Source organism: Aquarana catesbeiana, linkage group LG03 (genome assembly GCF_042186555.1).
Source record: "Aquarana catesbeiana isolate 2022-GZ linkage group LG03, ASM4218655v1, whole genome shotgun sequence".
NCBI classification, from domain to species: Eukaryota; Metazoa; Chordata; class Amphibia; order Anura; family Ranidae; genus Aquarana; species Aquarana catesbeiana.
Window position 1 is genome coordinate 434358944 of NC_133326.1, and position 15071 is coordinate 434374014.

The following is a 15071-nucleotide window of genomic DNA, read 5'->3' on the forward strand; positions in this document are numbered from 1 at the left end:
AAAGATTTATAGTCACAGGAAACTTTCATTTAACATCAACATTGTAATAGTAATACAAAAACTATAGTGACTTGACAATACCATATATTACCTGAAAAATCCCTTCATGTTATGATGGCTTCCTGTCTGTAGGCCATTACTTTACACAACGTCCTGGATTTCCTGCTTGCTATGCACAGCTTCTCTTCTCCTCATTCCTTTGGTTTAATTTTTACATTCTACAAAATACATATCCTACATGGTACCATGCTGTCCTCCTCTCAGCCCCTCTGTGGTTCAGAAGGCAGGCTCTATCAAATGTGACACACAAGCTGTGCATATTCACAGGGAATAGCAAATATAGGTCACATAAATAAGCAAGTAAACGTGGAATAATGCAAAAGTGGATAGAAATAATAATTGAAATGCAATGAATATGATTTTTGACCACATACACTTTAAAGTGAAAAAAAAATGGAAGCAAAATGCTTTAAACTCAGTTTATTAAGAAATTTCAAACCTGCTCTTACAGTTTAAAAGTATTATGAAAAATGAGGCAAATATAGAAGCTAAACAATAAAGCGTGGAACAGCTGAATGTGTATGAAACAAACGGCAACTTTTGTGGAACTTAAGCTAGGTTCTGTCAGAACCAAAACTTGAAAACCCAAAGGCATTACTAATCCTGCCAAGTACATTATGAGGTTTGAAAAGGGTTTTCCTACTAGACCCGATTCACCCTTTAAAAAAAACAGTAACACTGATGCGCACACCCCCCCATTCAAACCTATCAATTTGTTTTATGTAGCGCAAGTCAGTGTTCATCTCTCGTCAGCTTCTTCATTCCATCTGTTATGTCCAGTCTTACCAGTACAGCATAGACAATGTGACCTTAAATTTCCTGGTTGCTCACTTACAAGAATTTACAGATACCAATAATGGATCCACAGACCACCAATACCATAAAGCTGGTGTACCATAGATGATTAGAATAAATAGAGCGAGTGCCAGAAAAGAGGAACCATGCAGCTCCACTCTTAGTAGATCCCTGGCTGTCACAGTTATGCCAGAGTTGGGGGGGGGGGGGAATCAGCTGTTAAAAATTGTAGTACTTTCAGGTCGAGTTCCACTCTGTACACTGGGAATTGCTGATTACACTGGCTCTAGCCACTTAAATACAGTAGTACTCAATGTTTCTGAAGACAAGTCTCAATACCAGTTTTATCTTTGGTATGCAGAGAGGGAGTGAGGGGATGGGAGAAGAGCCTGGGCAAAACAAGGTAATGCGACATAAATGTATACCAAGCAGTAATCCATGTTTACTGGAAGATGTAATGCAAATACTACTTTTGCCAATTATGCAGTCAAACAGAGCAGTAACGTACTGTGAATCCAATTACAATTTATTGAGTATATTAAGCCAGCACAGCCTAAGTTTGCCTTCCCCCCCAAACAAGAGCACCTGCAACAGCTAAAATAAATACATTTACATAGAAGGCGAAAACAGATCTATCAAGATACAGAATGGGATCTCCTGAGCTGATGTCAAGTGCAACGTTTAGGCTGTTGCTGCACATGTGATTTTACATGTGCACCATGGTATGGTATGGTACAGGACATCAAGGTATCAGTAACCGGTTACACAGAATCCGTTTCAGATATTACTCAAAATAGTGTACTCCATATGATATTGCTTTCTGCTGCTAAACCAAATTGGAAAAAAAAAAAAAAAAAAAAATAAAGAAAAAATCCCCAACAAGCCTAGGGTGACCGATTGTTCAAGTCTGATATCCTGCGTAGTAAGGGTCTCACAAAAATCAAACCAACAGGGAGGCTATTTAAATCACTAACAAAGAAAAAGAAATTAATATGAACGCATGTGTAGCTCCAGCCTTAACATTATAACAGCAGCACTGATGGAACATCCTTTAAAGTCAGTGGTTGGTGCTGAAATGAGGTTACAATTGAAATATGAAGATGTTAATAAGACTTGTGTTAACTGTCAGTTCAGCCTTCTTCGGTGTGTCATTATGCTAGGGAGACTATCATGCAACAGTGACAATGAAAGTCCTCCGTTTCCAAACCATAATGCATTAGATGCACAAGTGCATAAGTAATGGACTGTGTTCACACACCAGACTGGTTGAGATAACATCAGAAGAAAACTTGATTCCACCTTGTGCCTCCAAAGCACACATATTACATATTTATTACAGTTTAATAGTAAAAGTCACACAAGAATACAATGGTAAAAACAGTTAGGGGAGGAAAAAAAAATGTATACTGGACAAAACATGCAGCAAAAAACACCCTGCTGCTAATATTTTAAGCTGCTGAGCCGACTTGTCTATTATAAACAGAGCAGTGCAACTATTTGGAATTTATACAGTGTGTTATTGACAAAGTGACACACCACGAGCTCATTTCTCTTCACACCATTGGTTTTCTTTGCGTACCTAGAAAAACAAAATTTTTAACCAAACATTAGAGAAATGATAAAAAAAAATAACTAAAAATAAATAAATAAATCTCTGCACTGTTTGGACCCTAAAATCCAGGAAAATGTGCAACAAATAAGTTTCTAATCTATTTAACTGTCTATTGTGATCGCAGACACGTTAGAATTCCAGCCGTTTTTATGTTTATTAAAAGTCAGCAGCTACAAAAAGTGTAGCTGCTGACTTAACACACACTCACCTGTCCCATGATACAGCGATGTGGCCGCCCGAACCCTCGGTTCTCTCCCTTGCCTCTCCTTGGCATCACAAGCGTGGGCACCCAGCTGTGACAGCTTGCTGCTTCACAGCCGGGTGCACACGCTGTGCCTCCTCTAAGGCCAGACAATCTTCTGGGACCTGTGACGTGTCCCAGAGGATTGCAGGGAGGGGGAGAGGAGAACTTCCACTTGAGTTGCCTAGGTGGCTCGAGCGGAAGTGGGAGCTAGGTACACCCCCCCCCCCCCCCAAAAAAAAATACATGCCAAATGTGGCATGTAAGGGGGGGGGGGGAGGAGTCCTTAAAGCAGAACTTCCACTTTTGGGTGGAACTCTGCTTTAATATCAGCCAGATAACATACACTATATTGTCAAAAGTATTGGGAAGTCTGCCTTTACACACACAAACTTTAATGGCATCCAGTCTTAGTCCGTAGGGTTCAATATTGAGTTGTCCCACCCTTTGTAGCTATAACTTCAACTTTTCCAGTAAGGCTGTCCACAAGGTTTAGGACTGGGTCTATGGGAAGGTTTGACCATTCTTCCAGAAGCGCATTTGTGAGGTCAGGCACTGATGTTGGACAAGAAGGCCTGGCTCGCAGTCTCCGCTTTAATTCATCCCAAAGGTATTCTTACATAGTATGTGAGGTTGAAAAAAGACACAAGTCCAACCTATGTGTGTGCGATTATATGTCAGTATTACCTTGTATATCCCTGTATGTTGTGGTCGTTCAGGTGCTTATCTAATAGTTTCTTGAAATTATCGATGCCCCCCTGCTGAGACCACCGCCTGTGGAAGGGAATTCCACATCCTTGCTGCTCTTACAGAAAAGAAACCTCTACATAGTTTAAGGTTAAAGCTTTTCTTCTAATTTTAATGAGTGGCCACATTTCTTTTTAAACTCCCTTCTGCGAAAAAGTTTTATCCCTATTGTGGGGTCACTAGTATGGTATTTGTAAATTGAAATCATATCCCCTCTCAAGCGTCTTCTCCAGAGAGAATAAGTTCAGTGCTCGCAACCTTTCCTCATAACTAAAATCCTTCAGATCCTTTATTAGCTTTGTTGCCCTTCTTTGTACTCGCTCCATTTCCAGTACATCCTTCCTGAGGACTGGTGTGCAGAACTGGACAGCATACTCTAGATGCGGCCGGACCAGAATCTTGTAGAGCAGGAGAATTATTGTTTTATCTTTGAAATTAATCCCCTTTTTATTGCATGCCAATATTCTGTTTGCTTTCTTAGCAGCAGCTTGGCATTGCATGCCATTGCTGAGCCCATTCATCTACTAGGACCCCAGGTCCTTTTCCATCCTAGATTCCTCCAGAGGTTCTCCCCCCAGTGTATAGATTGCATTCATATTTTTGCCACCCAAATGCATTATTTTACATTTTTCTACATTGAACCTCATTAGCCATGTAGTTGACCACCCCATTAATTTGTTCAGATCTTTTTGCAAGGTTTCCACATCCTGCGGATAAGTTATTGCCCTGCTTAGCTTAGAATCGTCCACAAATACAGAGATTGAACAGTTCACCCCATCCTCCAGATCGTTTATGAGCAAATTAAACAGGATTGGTCCCAGCACAGAACCCGGGGGACCCCACTACCCACGCCTGACCATTCTGAGTACTCCCCATTTATCACCACCCTCTGAACTCGCCCCTGTAGCCAGTTTTCAATCCATGTACTCACCCTATGGTCCATGCCAACGGACCTTATTTTGTACAGTAAACGTTTTTATGGGGAACGGTGTCAAATGCTTTTGCAAAATCCAGATACTCCACGTCTACGGGCCTTCCTTTATCTAGATGGCAACTCACCTCCTCATAGAAGGTTGATAGATTGGTTTGGCAAGAACGATTCTTCATGAATCCATGCTGATTACTGCTAATGATACCGTTCTCATTACTAAAATCTTGTATATAGTCCCTTAACATCCCCTCCAAGAGTTTACATACTATTAATGTTATGCTAACTGGTCTAATTCCCAGGGATGTATTCGGGCCTTTTATCCAATCAGATGGTACCATTCCAGTCAGTAGACTGTCAGTAAAAATTAGGAACAATGGTCCGGCAATTATTTGACTGAGTTCCCCAAGTACCCTCGGGTGCATGCCATCTGATCCCGGTGACTTATGTTAAGTTTCCCAAGTCTAATTTTAAGTCTGTCCTCTGTTAACCATGGAGGTGCTTCCTGTGATGTATCATGAGGATAAACACTGCAGTTTTGGTTACTGGAACTAAGGGGCCAAGCCCAACCCCTAAAAAACAACCCCACACCATAATCCCCCCTCCACCAAATGATTTGGACCAGTGCACAAAGCAAGGTCTATAAAGACATGGATGAGCGAGTTTGGGGTGGAGGAAGTTAACTGGGCTGCACAGAGTCCTGATCTCAACCCGACAGAACACCTTTGGGATAAATTAGAGCAGAGACTGCAAGCCAGGCCTTCTCGTCCACATCAGTGCCTGACCTCACAAATGCGTTTCTAGAAGAAAGGTCAAACATTCCCATAGGACACATTCCTAAACCTTGGACAGCCTTCCCAGAGAAGTTGAAGGTGTATAGCTGCAAAGGGTGGAACTCTACGGACTAAGACTGGGATGTCAACAAAGTTCTTGTGTGTGTAAAGGCAGGAGTCCCATTACTTTGACAATATAGTGCATCCCAAGCATTAAGTTTAGGCCCTATTCACACTTGGGAAAAGGGCTACTTGTGATCAGATACGGGAGATCTGGGGGCAACTCCCATAGCAATACACAGCTGCTCACATGTAAAAGCTCATGGAGCGATTACATGCGAATAATCAGCCCTGGAAGTCTGTCTGCGTCCAGGGCTGAGCAAGAACTGTCTGTATAGCAACCAGATTCTCCCCTTCAGAAACATGGACAAAATGATGCCTGTAATGATCGTGCGTACTGGGCACAAGAATAGCTGTGTGTGACAGCCATTTTTCTCAGGTCACAAGTCTTCCATGTCATTTTGTCATAATAAGGCATAGCACAGTAACCCTTTGCCTCTCACCTACTCTTCTCCTTTAGCTCATACAATCCATAATGTTTTAGTTGCATGCCAGACATCTCTAATCTGCCTGTTAATAGGATTAGCAGAATCTAATCCCAATGCACATTTCAGGGCCCATAAAAATGCCTGACTTAGCAGCTTCAGTGACTAGAAAGTTAACAGACATTTGGTCAAATACTTTAGTTGGAATCCCTGAAATAAGCATATCTGTCTCTCAGTAGAATCCATCATCCCAGCATGTGTCAAAACTTCTGAAATCATGACTGTATAGCCAGAATAAAGTAATATTCACCACCCCTATAGTAGACGTTATGGAAAACCAAGGTGACCCCCTTAGCATATATTTTAAAGCAAATTTCACGCTGGACAATAATCTGCAGCTATTCAGAGATATGAATATAGAAAACTGTATCTGGGCCATGGTCATGTGGAGACATCCCAGCATCCCATGTGGTGACATCCCAGCAACCACCCCTTAGACCAGATGATTGGTCAGATGGTCTGTCAACACCCCTTGATGTGAAGAAAAGTGGAATGCATCCACATTTTGAGAGCATTAGTGTACCATCAAGCAAAAGAATACCCGTCAAGTTATAAGAGTCAATAGATGACTTTGCTCACTGAAATCTGCTGAAACAGGACCTGAAAATACTTTTACATTTTCACTCCTCTATCTTCTGTGCTTTTGTCTCTTTATATCTTTTTTTGTAATTTATTTTTTATTTACACCATTTACCTTTTCATTATTAACCACTTCCATACCGGGCCTATTCTGGCACTCCTCTCCTACATGGAAAAATCATAATTGTTTTGCTAGAAAAATTACTCAGAACCCCCAAACACTGTATATTTTTTTTTTTAGCAGACACCCTAGGGAAAATGGAGGTCGTTGCAACTTTTTATGGCGCACGGTATTTGCGCAACAATTTTTCAAACGCATTTCATGAAAACAGTTTTTTAAAATTCTTTAAAATTGCACACACTCATGGAATGGCGCCAAACTTTGGTACTTAAAAATCTCCATAGGCAACACTAATTTTTTTTTACAAGTTACCAGTTTAGAGTTGCTCTTGCTCTAACGCACGTGGCAATACCTGACATGTGTGGTTTCAACAGAGTTTACAAATGTGGGTGGGACTTACGTGTGCGTTCACTTCTGTGGGAATGGGGGTGCTTTAAACTTTTTTTTATGTTTATTTTACTTGTTTTATTTACTTTCTCTAAAATAAAATTTTCTTCATCATTTTTATTTCTATTACAAGGAATGTAAACATACCTTGTAATAGGAATAGTGCGTGACAGGTCCTCTTTATGGAGAGATATGGGGTGTAAAAGACCCCGCATCTCTCCTCCAGGCTGAAAAAAAAAACAAAAAAAGGATCCCATGCTTTCCAGCTGCGTCCTGGACGTGACATCATAGCGTCGCATCCAGGCCTCTGACGGTCAGAGAGCCGAAAGACGGCTACAGCGCGGTCGGCTTATCCTGGGAGGGTGTCCATGGACGTCCTCCCAGAATACTGCTCGGGCGCGCACCCGAGAAGGTCAAGAGGACCCGGCGCATCACGGTGAACGTCCGCTGATCGCGGCCGTTTACCATGTGATCGCTCCGTAAAATGACGGAGCGATCACATGTAAACAAACCGGCGTCATGTCAGGGCGCCGGTTCCTCTCTCTCCTCTGTGTACCGATCGGTAGAAGGGGAGGAGAGGGGGAGGGATCGGATGGTAGCAGCGTTGAGGGCTGCATCTGTAGTGCCCACAATGCTGCTCTGTGACAAATACAGTCACATCCAGCCATCCATCCATGCTCAGCCATCCCTCCATGCTGTAATACTCTGCAATACCCCACAATACTCTGCACTACCTCACACTACCCCGCAACACTCAGTCATACTCTGCAATACCCAGCCATGCGCAGCCATACTCGGCTATACTCTGCCTCTGTATGTGGCCAGGCTGTGGAAGTCTCACACATGTGGTATCGCGGTACTCAGCAGGAGAATCTATTTTGGGGTGTCATTTTTGGTATGTACGTGCTATGTGTTAGAAATATTGTATAAATGGACAACGGGAAGACCCGGCTGTCATGGTGCACGTTGGCACCAATGACAAAGTCAGAGGCAGATGGAGTGTCCTAAAGAACGATTTTAGGGACTTAGGAGCTAAATTGAGGAAAAGGACCTCCAAGGTAGTGTTCTCAGGAATACTACCGGTACATCGAGCCACACCAGAGAGGCAGAGGGAGATTAGGGAAGTAAACAAGTGGCTGAAGAGCTGGTGTAGTAAGGAGGGGTTTGGGTTCCTGGAGGACTGGGCCGACTTCTCAGTCGGTAACTGGTACTATAGAAGGGATGGACTGCACCTAAATGAGGAGGGTGCAGATCTGCTGGGAATGAAGATGGCCAAAAAGTTAGAGGGGTTTTTAAACTAGGCGATGGGGGGGAGGGTCCAGAGACAGTGATAGCCAGCGCGGAAGATATTCCAGAGGGTAGTATTGGGGGCATTAGTGGTAGGTTAACCAAAGCACAAAAACACAAGGTGAGTATAGTAGCAAGTCCAAGTTGCAATCTTGAAACACCCAATACGAGGACAATATGCGACCGGTCTAAACTATGTGGCATGTTCACCAATGCCAGGAGCCTGGCGGACAAGATGGGTGAACTAGAGATACTGTTGTACAAGGAGGATTTGGATTTTGTGGGAATTTCAGAGACCTGGTTCAACAGCTCTCATGATTGGCTGGCAAACATTCAAGGGTATACCCTATACCGCAAGGATAGAGAGGGTAAAAAAGGGGGAGGGGTATGCCTATATATCAAGAATAATGTACAAGTGAATGTGAGAGATGACATCACTGAGGGGGCTAGGGAGGAGGTGGAATCTTTATGGGTAGAGCTCCAAAGGGATGAAGCTAAGGGGAAAATAATACTGGGAGTATGCTATAGGCCCCCTAACCTGAGGGAGGAAGTGGAGACGGATCTCCTATCACAAATTGGATTAGCAGCAAGGATGGGAAGTGTTATCATAATGGGGGATTTTAATTATCCAGACATAGACTGGGCGGAGGGAACCGCGCATTCATTTAAGGCTCGCCAGTTGCTTAATGTCTTGCAGGACAATTTTATGGGTCAGATGGTAGACGCACCAACTAGAAATAAAACATTACTAGATCTACTGATTACCAACAATACAGACCTGATAACAGATGTGGAAATACGGGGCAATTTAGGTAACAGCGATCACAGGTCAATTAGTTTCAGTATAAATCACACAAATAGGAGACATGAAGGGAACACAAAGACATTGAATTTCAAAAGAGCCAACTTCCCTAAACTACAAACCTTGCTAAAAGGCATAAATTGGGATAAAATATTAGGAACAAAGAATACGGAGGAGAGATGGGTTTGCTTTAAGAGCATATTAAATAAGGGCATTAGCCAATGTATCCCATTGGGTAATAAAAGAGTGAACAAACATCCTGGATGGCTTAACTCCAATGTAAAAATGCATATAAAAGCAAAGGAGAAGGCCTTCAAAAAATACAAGGTTGAGGGATCATCCACAGCATTCAGAATTTATAAAGAATGCAATAAGAAATGTAAGGGTGCAATTAGGATGGCTAAGATAGAACATGAAAGACACATAGCGGAGGAGAGCAAAAATAATCCCAAGAAATTCTTTAAGTATGTAAACAGTAAAAAAGGGAGGACAGACCATATTGGCCCCATAAAGAATGAGGAAGGACATCTGGTTACAAAGGATGGGGAGATGGCAGAGGTATTGAATTTATTCTTCTCCTCAGTCTTCACGAGTGAATCGGGGGGCTTCAGTAACCAAAACTGCAGTGTTTATCCTCATGACACAACACAGGAAGCACCTACATGGTTAACAGAGGACGGAATTAAAATTAGACTTGAGAAACTTAACATTAATAAATCACCGGGACCAGATGGCTTGCATCCGAGGGTACTTAGGGAACTCAGTCAGGTGATTGCCAGACCGTTGTTCCTAATTTTTACAGACAGTCTATTGACTGGAATGGTACCAGCTGATTGGAGAAAAGCCAATGTAGCACCAATATTTAAAAAGGGCCCAAAAAACATCCCTGGGAATTACAGACCAGTTAGCCTAACATCAATAGTATGTAAACTCTTGGAGGGGATGATAAGGGACTATATACAAGATTTTAGTAATAAGAATGATATCAGCTCAGTATCATCATCAAAGCCTTCAAAACGCTGGGCATCATCCTGGAGCATGTACCCAACACTGTGGTCAAACAGTTCGAGGAACTCTTCAGGAGGACATGGTGGGGCTAGGGAAAGAGTCACTGATGCCATTGAGCCGAGGGAAGAGGCCGCTTTGGCAGCTGCTTTGCCAGACAAAGTACCCTGAGCATGGGTGAGAGAGGATGAGGAGGATGAGGACGGCTTGGTCATCCACTCAACCAAGTCTTCCGCATGTTGCGGCTCAACACGGCCAGCTGCCAAAAAAAAGGCCAAGCGTGTCCCACGGCCACGTGCTGATGAGGATGCACCGTCTCCACGACCAGCACTGTTGCCTCTAGACACAGAGCCTGCTTGCCCTCTTTTATTGGCTTGTGACTATGTGACTGTCTGCCTCTCCTTGTTGGCTTTCCAGACATACTAATAGCCTGTAGCTGCACTAAGCTGGGATATATATATCCCTGGATATATCTCTGACTGGAATGGTACCAGCTGATTGGAGAAAAGCCAATGTAGCACCAATATTTAAAAGGGGCCCAAAATACATCCCTGGGAATTACAGACCAGTTAGCCTAACATCAATAGTATGTAAACTCTTGGAGGGGATGATAAGGGACTATATACAAGATTTTAGTAATATGAACGGTATCATTAGCAGTAATCAGCATGGATTCATGAAGAATCGTTCTTGCCAAACCAATCATTTAACCTTCTACGAGGAGGGGAGTTGCCACCTAGATAAAGGAAGGCCCGTAGATGTGGTGTATCTGGATTTTGCAAAAGCATTTGACACAGTTCCCCATAAACGTTTACTGTACAAAATAAGGTGCGTTGGCATGGACCATAGGGTGAGTACATGGATTGAAAACTGGCTACAAAGGCGTGTTCAGAGGGTGGTGATAAATGGGGAGTACTCAGAATGGTCAGGGGTGGGTAGTGGGGTCCCCCAGGGTTCTGTGCTGGGACCAATCCTATTTAATTTGTTCATAAACAACCTGGAGGATGGGATAAACAGTTCCATCTCTGTATTTGCAGACGATACTAAGCTAAGCAGGGCAATAACTTCTCCGCAGGATGTGGAAATCTTGCAAAAAGACCTGAACAAATTAATGGGGTGGGCGACTACATGGCAAATGAGGTTCAATGTAGAAAAATGTAAAATAATGCATTTGGGTGGCAAAAATATGAATGCAATCTATACACTGGGGGGAGAACCTCTGGGGGAATCTAGGATGGAAAAGGACTTGGGGGTCCTAGTGGATGATAGGCTCAGCAATGGCATGCAATGCCAAGCTGCTGCTAATAAAGCAAACAGAATATTGGCATGCATTAAAAGGGGGATCAACTGCAGAGATAAAACGATAATTCTCCCGCTCTACAAGACTCTGGTCCGGCCGCACCTGGAGTATGCTGTCCAGTTCTGGGCACCAGTCCTCAGGAGGGACGTACTGGAAATGGAGCGAGTACAAAGAAGGGCAACAAAGCTAATAAAGGGTCTGGAGGATCTTAGTTATGAGGAAAGGTTGCGAGCACTGAACTTATTCTCTCTGGAGAAGAGACGCTTGAGAGGGGATATGATTTCAATTTACAAATACTGTACTGGTGACCTCACAATAGGGATAAAACTTTTTCGCAGAAGAGAGTTTAATAAGACTCGTGGCCACTCATTACAATTAGAAGAAAAGAGGTTTAACCTTAAACTACGTAGAGGGTTCTTTACTGTAAGAGCGGCAAGGATGTGGAATTCCCTTCCACAGGCGGTGGTCTCAGCGGGGAGCATTGATAGCCTCAAGAAACTATTAGATAATCACCTGAATGACCGCAATATACAGGGATATGTAATGTAATACTGACACATAATCGCAAACATAGGTTGGACTTGATGGACTTGTGTCTTTTTTCAACCTCACCTACTATGTAACTTTTTTTTTTTTTTTTTTAACACAAAGTGTTTTAACCACTTCCTGCCCACCGTCATACGACGTCCTTGACTTTGTGCGGGGATATCTGAATGATGGGTGCAGCTACAGGCATCATTCAGATATCGGCTTTTTCAGCCGGCAATTCCCTACACCATAAGAATGATCAGAGTGGCTGTTCCACTGCTTGATCGTTCTTATGGGAGGCGAGAGGGGACCTTCCCGCCGCCCTCCGGTGCTTTTACCGTCTCACCGCTACGATCGAAGCCAGGATCGATTTTTTTATTTTTTTTTTTTATTTCAGGCTTCCCAGCCTAGGAGGTGAGATGTGGGGTCTTATTGACCTCATATCTCACTGTAAAGAGGACCTGTCATGCCATATTCCTATTACAAGGGATGTTTACATTCCTTGTAATAGGAATAAAAGTGATCGAAAAAAATTTTTTTTGGAAAAAAGTGTCAAACTAAAATAAAGTAAAACGAACAATAAAAAGAAAAAAAAAAAAAATTTAAAGCGCCCCTGTCACGTGTGCATTCGCTTCTGCATGCGAGCACATGAAGTCCCGTCCACATATGAAAACGGTGTTCAAACCACACATGTGAGGTATCGGTGCGATCGGTAGAGCGAGAGCAATAATTTTGGCCCTAGACCTCCTCTGTAACTCAAAACATGTAACCAGTAAAGAATTTTAAAGCGTCGCCTATGGGGATTTTTAAGTAGCGAAGTTTGGCGCTATTCCACAAGCGTGTGCAATTTTGAAGGGTGACATGTTAGGTATCTCTTTACTCTGTGTAACTTCATCTTTCACATTATGCAAAAACATTGGGCCAACTTTACTGTTTTGTTTTTAAAATACAAAACTTTTTTTTCCCAAAAAAAAGTGTTAAAAAACTTGCTGAGCAAATACCGTGCGAGATAAAAAGTTGCAACAACCACCATTGTATTCTCTAGGGTCTTTGCTAAAAAAAACATATATAATGTTTTGGGGTTCTATGTAATTTTCTAGCAAATAAATCATGATTTTTTACATGTAGGAGAGAAATGTCAGAATTGGCCTGGGTGCTCCCCTGCATGTTGGGCCTTTGTATGTTGCCACGCTGTGTAAAAGTCTCACACATATAGTATCGCCATACTCGGGAGTAATAGCAGAATGTGTTTTGGGGTGTAATTTGTGGTATGCATATGCGGTGTGTGAGAAATAACCTGCTAATATGACATTTTTGTGGGGGAAAAAAAAAAAAGAAAAAAAATCTTGATTTTGCAAAGAATTGTGGGAAAAAATGACAACTTCAAAAAACTCACCATGCCTCTTACTAAATACCTTGGAATGTATTCTTTCCAAAAAGGGGTCATTTGGGGGGTATTTGTACTTTTCTGGCATGTTAGGGTCTCAAGAATATAGATAGGCCGTCAGTACTTCAGGTGTGATCAATTTTCAGATATTGGCACCATAGCTTTTGGACTCTATAACTTTCACAAAGACCAAATAATATACACCGATTTGTACTTATTTTTACCAAAGATATGTAGCGGTATAAATTGTGGCCACAATTTACGAAGAAAAATTACTAATTTGCTAAATTTTATAACAGAAACAAAGAAAATTTCATTTTTTTTTACCGAATTTTCAGTCTTTTTTCTTTTATAGCGCAAAAAATAAAAAACCCAACGGTGATTAAATACCACAAAAAGAAAGCTCTATTTGTGTGAAAAAAAGGACAAAAATTTCATATGGGTACAGTGTTGTATGACTGAGTAATTGTCATTCAAAATGTGAGCACCGAAAGCTGAAAATTGGTCTGGTTAGGAAGGGGGTTTAAGTGCACAGTTGTCAAGTGGTTAAGCACCCCGTCTAACCGAGCTCGCGCACAGAAGCGAACGCATACGCAAGTCGCGCCCGCATATGAAAACTGTGTTCAAACTAGACATGTGAGGTATCGCCATGATCGTTAGAGCAAGAGCAATAATTCTAGCACTAGACCTCCTCCTAAATCAAAACTGTTCACCTGACCTAGACCTCCTCCTAACTCAAAACTGTTCACTTAACCACTTAAGGACCGCCTAACGCCGATTTACGTCGGCAAAGCGGCACGGGCAGGCAAAATCACGTACATGTACGTGATTTGCCTTCCGCGGGTGGGGGGTCCGATCGGACCCCCCCCCCGCCGCCCGAGGCGGTCCCGTTCTGTTCCCCGGCGATCCGAGATGAGGGGGAGGCCATCCGTTCGTGGCCCCCCCCTCGCGATCGCCGCCGGCCAATGGGAACACTCCTTTGCTGCTGTATGCTAAACAGCAGCAAAGGAAATGATGTCATCTCCCCTCAGCTCGGTATTCCGTTCCAGCGCCGAGGGGAGAAGACATCAATGTAAGTGCACAACACACTACACACACAGTAGAACATGCCAGGCATACAAAACACCCCGATCCCCCCCCCCGATCGCCCCCCGATCCCCCCCCCAATCACCCCCCCCCCTGTCACAAACTGACACCAGCAGGTTTTTTTTTTTTTTTTTTTCTGATTACTGCATAGTGTCAGTTTGTGACAGTTACAGTGTTGGGACAGTTAGTATTACCCCCCTTTAGGTCTAGGATACCCCCCTAACCCCCCCCAATAAAGTTTTAACCCCTTGATCACCCCGTCACCAGTGTTGCTAAGCGATCATTTTTCTGATCGCTGTATTAGTGTCGCTGGTGACGCTAGTTAGGGACGTAAATATTTAGGTTCGCCGTCAGCGTTTTATAGTGTCAGGGACCCCCATATACTATCTAATAAATGTTTTAACCCCTTGATTGCCCCCTAGTTAACCCTTTCACCACTGATCACCGTATAAACGTTACGGTTGACGCTGGTTAGTTTGTTTATTTTTTATAGTGTCAGGGCACCCGCCGTTTATTACCGAATAAAGGTTTAGCCCCCTGATCGCCCGGCGGTGATATGCGTCGCCCCAGGCAGTGTCAGATTAGCGCCAATACCGCTAACACCCACGCACGCAGCATACGCCTCCCTTAGTGGTATAGTATCTGTACAGATCAATATCTGATCCGATCAGATCTATACTAGTGTCCCCAGCAGTTTAGGGTTCCCAAAAACGCAGTGTTAGCGGGATCAGCCCAGATACCCGCTAGCACCTGCGTTTTGCCCCTCCGCCCGGCCCACCCAAGTGCAGTATCGATCGATCGCTGTCACTTACAAAACACTAAACGCAT

General features: G+C 43.1%; 1 protein-coding gene across 5 annotated transcripts in view; it reads right to left on the reverse strand.

The window, feature by feature from the left end:
• Positions 1-465: 465 nt before the first annotated feature.
• Positions 466-15071, reverse strand: part of SKP1 (S-phase kinase associated protein 1) — a 227917-nt gene continuing 213311 nt past the window's right edge. For all 5 annotated transcript variants that reach the window (XM_073620788.1, XM_073620785.1, XM_073620784.1 and 2 more), the window contains exon 6: positions 466-2434. In XM_073620788.1, coding sequence (XP_073476889.1) covers positions 2399-2434 — 36 coding nt within the window. In that variant the 3' untranslated portion in view covers positions 466-2398. The remainder of the gene's footprint in view (positions 2435-15071) is intronic.